General features: G+C 36.0%; 1 protein-coding gene across 2 annotated transcripts; it reads right to left on the bottom strand.

Annotated features, from left to right (window-relative positions):
* Window positions 1-4,035: 4,035 nt before the first annotated feature.
* On the bottom strand, window positions 4,036-7,295 carry LOC137729960 (APO protein 1, chloroplastic). Of its 2 annotated transcripts, XM_088677213.1 has the most exons (6): window positions 7,129-7,290; window positions 6,826-6,999; window positions 6,644-6,729; window positions 6,475-6,548; window positions 5,163-5,527; window positions 4,036-5,016 (listed from the first exon to the last, which is right to left on the bottom strand). In XM_088677213.1, exons 3-6 carry the CDS (start codon window positions 6,696-6,698, stop codon window positions 4,179-4,181), a joined length of 1,332 nt encoding a protein of 443 aa, XP_088533339.1. In that variant the 5' UTR covers window positions 6,699-6,729; window positions 6,826-6,999; window positions 7,129-7,290; the 3' UTR covers window positions 4,036-4,178. The 2 variants fall into 2 exon arrangements, with proteins under 2 accessions (XP_088533339.1, XP_068325113.2); XM_068469012.2 differs by lacking the exon at window positions 6,826-6,999 and having other exon boundaries at window positions 7,129-7,295.
* Window positions 7,296-7,402: the final 107 nt, after the last annotated feature.

Genomic DNA, 7,402 nt, shown 5'->3' with positions numbered 1-7,402 from the left:
GGGAATATTCTCTTCAACCTCAATATTAGCACTGAGATGTTTCTTGTTTCTTTTGAAAGGTTTATTTAAAATTAAAAGTTGATGGTTAGTCCGACCTACTTCGAAATCAGATTATGTTTGAGAAGTTTGTTCTCCTTGATCCTGGGTATGAGGTTGGTACCTAGGATGTGTGACTTGAGAAGTCGTTTCGACTAACTTTAACTTGATGTTAATTAAGTCATTAATTAACTCTTGCTAAGTGACAAATGAACTGGTTTCTACTGATTTTATTTTCTTATTATATAATGAATTGATTAACTCTTGATCTTGACCCATCCTATCATTTGGCATGGATCCAACAAAAGAATTTCTGCTAGGAGCAAATGATCTATGCGAATGGGTAAACTCACATTATTTTCTGGTCAAAATATTGTTCTATGTTGTCTAAATTGACTAGACTGTTTTGGATGGCTACTGACTTGCTTTCATTAATCAAACACCAATCTGAAGGTAGACTGATATCTGACCGCCTAATGGTTCTGGGAACTTTAATATTTGCATTTTCTTCGTTGGTTTGGATTAAGAGTGTATGGTCTCTACGACTCTTAGTTAAAGCTTGGAAATTCATGTTTGTACCAGTGACTTTGTAGTACACTCGATATATTAATGCCAATGGCTGTGTTTCTTTAAGGACTTGATATCCTGAAGTTCTGATATTTAAAGTGAGTGATTTCAGCATATATGGATCTGAAAGACTTATGGTGAGATCGAAAGACTTATGGTGAGATTTGGGAAACAATCAAAATGGATAGGTCCATTATAAAGACTGGATTCGATCATTCCAAGTATGCTATCACTAAAGTTAGTGAATCTAGCATCTCAGAGACACAACAAAATAGAGGTATTAAGGCCTCTACGCGTTAGTGGTTTTACCGCTATTTGTACTAAGCCAATATGGATGTAATTATGACCACCTTTTCTATGTGTTTTAATCTGTTCTGAAGAGAACAATTGGCAAGTTTCATGTTCTTTACTAAGAGCATAAGCTTTTTCTACAGTTTTAATATGGTGTTCACTTCTAAATGAGGCTACTGATCATTTATTTTTGTAAATATTTTTACTTGAAACTCTGGAGATATTCCAATCTCCAAAGTCTACACTATCATCAGTTTGAAAATCAAGTTTTTGTTCTTCATTAACAATGTCTGGTATCTCACCTAAACTGGATCTAAAGCTAGTGTTGGCCATTGAATTAGATCTAAATAATCTACTCATAAAGTTCACAAATCAAGCAATCAAAATACAGAAAACTTATATTGATTCACCTTCCTCGCGTATCTGCTAAACTCTTTCCCCGCTCATGTGATCCGCTCATGCCTCTCCAGGAACTTATTGTTTGGAACACGCCTTATTGTTTGGTTGGGGAGTAGAACAAACAACTTAAAGGACTGATAGATAAGTTAGATCGTAAATCGAAAGACCGAAAAATGAACCTGACTTGCAGATTAAGAAGATGCTAATGCAATTACCACTCACTTGGCTCTGATATCAAATGGGGGCGGAAGCTTACCTTCTATTGAAGATGGAAGAAAATATGAGGACAACAATTAAGACTACAGTCATTATGATGAGGAGGTGTGCAGATATCAAACCAAAGGCCATAAACACAAAGAAAGAATTGAACAAATGATTGATCGGTGTTTACCTTGAACTTGAGAAACTCAATGAATTGTCTAGGAGTAAGAGAATCAAAGTCAATGGTGGTGAAAATATTCTTCATAATGAAAATAATAAATTAAAATTAATGATGCAGATATATTTGAAAATAAGTTCTATTGAAAACTTAACTTGAAACTTGCAATTTTGTCTATTAACAGTTGATAAAAGAAACAATGGAGCTCGCAGGCATCCTTGATGATGAAATTGTATATATAGTAAACTGTCGATTTACCCCCTGAACTTTCACCTAACTTTCGATTTCCCCCCTGAACTTTTCTATTGGAAAATTAAGGACTCAAACTAATCTTTTTAGCCGATTTGCCCCCTACTATTAGTTTTTCATATATTTCATCCATATTTATGTTAAGTGAGATCATGTGCACAACATATGAGGGTAGTTAAATCATTTCACTCTTAAAAATGATTAAAAAACTGAATATAAATAAATAAATAAACTTTCCCTCTATTTTTTCCCGCTAATTCTTATCCTCAATTTTATTTTTCCCTCTCATTCCTATGCATGAGAAATGATATATGTTGTTATTGTCTTCATAAGTAGCTAAGTTAGTCTTTTTCTTGAAGCATGTACTACCATTTTTATTTTCTCTAACAAATTAATAATTTGACAAATGTTCACAGAGTTATTGTCTCCAAAACAGTGTATTAATATAAGAAACATGTTCATAATACTCAAAAAAAATGCTCAAGATAATTACATATTTTTCATAATGTCGTAATAATCTCAATACAATTCCACAAAATGATCCTTAAGAAGTTGGAAAACATAAGAGATTTTACCATCCATAAGGTATATAACCCATAGAATCTCGAATACAAAATATGGGCATTCCACTTAACCAAACACAAGCAAAATAAGGTTTTAGTTATCAAAACAATAGCACAAACATTATGCTTGAAACGCACATGACACGTGGAGATCAACTACACTTTCCATGGCCTTCCTCGTTTGGTTGGAATCTTGTACCTAAACCTATTTTCATTTCTGATGCCTGAGTAAGGTTGAGGGTGTTATGTTTTCCAACTTCTTAAAGATCATTTTGTAGAATTGTATTGGGATTATTATGACATTATGAAAAGTATGTAATTATCTTGAGCATTTTTATAAGTATTATGAACATGTTTCTTATATTAATGCACTGCTTTGGAGACAATAACATCATGAACATTTGGCAAATTATTAATTTGTTAGAGAAAATAAAAATGGTAGTACATGCTCAAGAAAAAGACTAACTTAGCTACTTATGAAGACAATAACACCATATGTCATTTCTCTTGAATAGGAATGAGAGGGAAAAATAAAATTGAGGATAGGAATTAGCAGAAAAAAATAGAGGGAAAGTTTTGTTTTTTTATTTATTTTCAGCTTTTTAATCATTTTTAAGAGTGAAATGACGTAACTACCCTCACATGTTGTGCACATAATCTCACTTAACAAAAATATGGATGGAATTTATGAAAAACTAACGGTAGGGGGCAAATCGGCTAAAAAAATTAGTTTGAGTCCTTAATTTTCCAATAGAAAAGTTCAAGGGGAAAATCGAAAGTTAGGTGAAAGTTTAGGAGGTAAATTGATAGTTTACTCATATATATATATATATATATATATAATGTGTGTATATATAGGTACATGAGAGTACTCGTACGTACGCAAACTCATCATTGGACCAATAATATTGTGTCGTGCATGCATGTTTCTTTTTCAGTGTCCATTAATTCGAACCAAGTTAATCACCATTTTGATATCCAAAAATACTATTCTTACTATATGTTTGTATCATCATTCTAATAGAGGTAAGACCTCCGATGGGATGCTTATGTATTGTGTCTTTTACTTTTCTACGTTTCCTTTTTTGTGTTTTTTCCTCATGTAGTAGGCTGATTATTTGAAACTAAGAGTATAATATTGATGACACAATACAATCTACAAATGAATGGTTTCTTATAACATGCATATCCATATATAGCAAGCAGAGTTTCACTTCATTGGTTCTTAGGTACTAGGCCATCTTTTTAGTTACTTTCTATGGAAATTATTCATGCATGTTGTGGATAATGGTTTCAAAATCCGCAACAAAACACGAGCACATTTTCTAGTATTTATTTATTGTAATGTGACAATCGGAATTGAAAATTAATGTCAAAATCAATCTGATGTTCATTTGGCTTGCTAATTAGTAAATTGATGTGGGACCAGATTTAAAGTTTGAACTCCCCTTCCTCATTGATAAAAAAAAACACACTTTGTACCATGGATGCAAAACGAGGATTTTGGCTGACTAGACCTGTGAAAGAATCAAAGAAATAATATGCCCAAAGTGATGAAGAGGGGGTGATGTGATAGGTCTAGAACAGGTCCAGGGTTCGAAACCATCCAAATGTAACAAAAAAAAAAGTTTATATACATGTTTTAGCATATTTAGAGCTGAAGGTACTTATATAACTCATTAGAAACTTAATCCTCAGGCAACTAATTGTGCCTCCTCACTTTCTGGGACTACAATGTCAAGCCTCATCATGGGTTTATATTTCTCAGGGATCTGTGCACCTGCCTGCAAGCAAACCTCTACCACTGCCGGAGCCTTCCCGTAGAACTTCCTGAGTGCACCGCCCTTCAGTGGAGGCCCCTTGGGGTCTTCGACGTGCCATACATAATTTGGAGGGAAAACCTCGTCCACGGTAGCATCCTGCCAGCCATGCTTCCCATCCCTCCATTGGTGCTTGAATTCCCCACAAAGCTTTGCATTGTGACCCCAAGGTCCCACGTGAACCTCGGAGCAATACCCGCATGCCTTCACAGTGTATTTCTTCATCAGCCTTGTCACCCCCAACCTAACAGTTTCATATGCATCCATTGTCTCCTGTGCAATCCTGGGAATATCCACTGGCAGTGGAGGTGGAAACCGCTCACAAGCCCCATGTGTGTCGAGATCAATAAGGGAAGATGGATCTGCAGAGCACCCTGGTTGAGGCTCCTCAAGCAATCCACCTCGATCTATCACTTTCCTTCCAATCATCCGGATGGGTTTGGTCCTTCGACGTGAAGGGTACTCAGGGATCTCAACACCAGCTTGGATGCACAGCTCCACAACAGCTGGAATCCTGTCGTATTGAAATCTAGTTTCATGCTTAATGCGTCGACCAAAAGGGTCAAAGAGATGATATGCCTCGATGGGTACAAGTACGTCATTGATGGAACCCTTGATCCAGGAGTGGAAGCTTCGGCGTTTAGCACTGGTTGAACCAAGACAGTCCTGTATGTGATGACCAGAGTCGCTTACATGAACCTCAGAGCATTCACTGTAAAAGAACAAAACCAATTTAATATTCCAATTTAAAACCTAGATTGCTAAAAGTTTTTTTTTGACAAGTAGATTATTAAAAGGTTAGTACAAAGCCATATACAATCTGAAAGATGGACACCCATATAAATAAAGCATACTTACGTGCATCCGTATACAGGAATGATGTGCAACAGCTGCGCAATGCCTTTAATTAGAACTTTCCAGGAATCTAGTACTTGGCGAGCAACAGGAATCAGATCAGTGGCAAGTAATCCATTTTTTGGAGGTTCAAGGGGCTTCTCTATACCCAATTCTGCAAGTTTCTTGTCCTCCTTTGCGAACTGCTTGATCTTCTTTAAGGGAATAGGATACGGTTTCTTCTTATTCTTAGGTAGTACAGGTGGAAGATCGACATTCTGGGGATATGCTTCTTGCTTCCTAGAAGTTGGTTCTACTCTGGTCTTCCTACTGGCAGCAAAGATAGTTCCAAATATACTTCCTCCTTTATGAAGTTTTCCATGCTCAAACTGCATTTGAATAAAAGTTCAGTGTGAGATTTAAGGATGAGACTCAAACTCACGAGTACAATATCTAGTTACAAATACGAAGATATTCTCAAAGCATCTGTACTGTCATCAATTACAGTAAAATTAGCCTCAGATATTCTCAAATCACAGTAATACCACTAGGACACATGTAAGAAACTAGTTAATTAGTTGCGAGAAGCACAATGTTTCTCAACCACTCCAGCTACTCCAGGAGCAATATTATTGTAATTTTTTGATCTCTTGTACTTTATATGTATCTACTTTGTTGTAAATTTCACTTGCAGACTCACAAGGAAACAATTATAACTCGGTTGTGGGTTACCAACTACCATAAATGACAATCACGAAGTTGTGAACCCCAAGAAAATTCCATGAAAAATGTACAGTACAAAAACATTTTCAACCATTTCCAAGAGTTACATATGATCATCCACTACACTCCAGTTTTTGCTGCAGTGCACCACATCATGATGAAGGACAAATGCTAATCTCCTAAAATCATATTAGTAATTTACTACTCAGAGGTTTCAAGGTATTTCCATAGTCCACAATGAATTTTAAAGACTTTTGGATGAATTTATCAATGGCTGCCTGCAGATGCAAAACTGATTGGTACAGTTCACTAAGTTATATACCACTTAGATGACCGATAAATCGCAACCAACATTGAGTAGGTCTAATAATATAATATATAAATAATGGCCCTCAAATTTTTCATAATTATGATTAGGAGTGGTTTGCTTGCTCTCGTATGAACTTGTACACAGCAAGCTCAAACAAAAAAGGTGATGGCATGGTTAAGGAACTGGCTGGATAAGAATTTGTGCATAATAATTCGCCAGATCTATTATGCATATTTGTAGTACAGTTCCATAAAAAGCAACAAACAAACAAGACCGAAAGGAAAATAAAAGAGAGAATCAAACCTTCAACCCAAGACTGTACGATCTTGCAGCTGATAACTGAGGCAACTTGAACTCAACGGTACAGAGGCAAGCACCTACAAAAGTTGAGCAAAACCAATACATGTTATCCATAAACTTGTTTCTAAAAATCCAAGCTTGAAGATCAAAGATGAAAGAAGAAGTGGATCACCTTTCGGATATGGCTCCCGCAAAGCAGAGGATACTGTTGGAGGATTCTGGAACATCTCACCAATATTAATATGATTCTGCAGTCTCCTGGTAAAACCAATTACCCAATAATCATGATTCCATTACAAAGCCAATATATAACACTTGAGAAAAATTGCTAAATAAAGAACATGGGAATTCTACCAAAAGGGAAATCATTTCCAGGTTGGAACAACATCCCCATTCCCCACCGGAATGCAAAGCTTATTTGTTCTTGGTTGGAGGCCAAAGTTAATGCAAATGTTGTTACTTTCACACCCCAAATCCCAAATTTCAGCCCATCTCACTCGGTGGTAGATTTCTTTGGGACTGTTGAATCTACAGAAACCATTAAATTGACATTTGAAATTTGATGTGTTCTCTGAGGGTTTTCCTCAAACACTCGGCGTGCACCAGCAAAACAACAACCCAATTCACAGTTATGCGTACGTGAGAGAAAGAGCTTACCTTTAGCAATTTTGACAAGGAGAATACGCAAGTATCGCAACTGCTAGCCTGCTACTGTCAAGAGCTTCATTATCTCTTGATGAATGGACATGGTTGTCAATATCGCATTTATACAAGGGCATAAATATGAAATAAAAAGTATGATTTTGTTCCTCGTAGATCGAGCCAAGTTCCATTTTCGTCACGTTTGCTATGTAGTCTCAGTTTTGTTGGCGAAAACAAAAGGTGTCAACTTCGCTGGGTACAAAAGAAATTTACATTTCAAACTTCATCC

Source organism: Pyrus communis, chromosome 10 (assembly GCF_041283825.1).
Source record: "Pyrus communis isolate YQ-2024b chromosome 10, ASM4128382v1, whole genome shotgun sequence".
NCBI classification, from domain to species: Eukaryota; Viridiplantae; Streptophyta; class Magnoliopsida; order Rosales; family Rosaceae; genus Pyrus; species Pyrus communis.
This window is presented reverse-complemented; position numbering and strand designations above follow the sequence as displayed.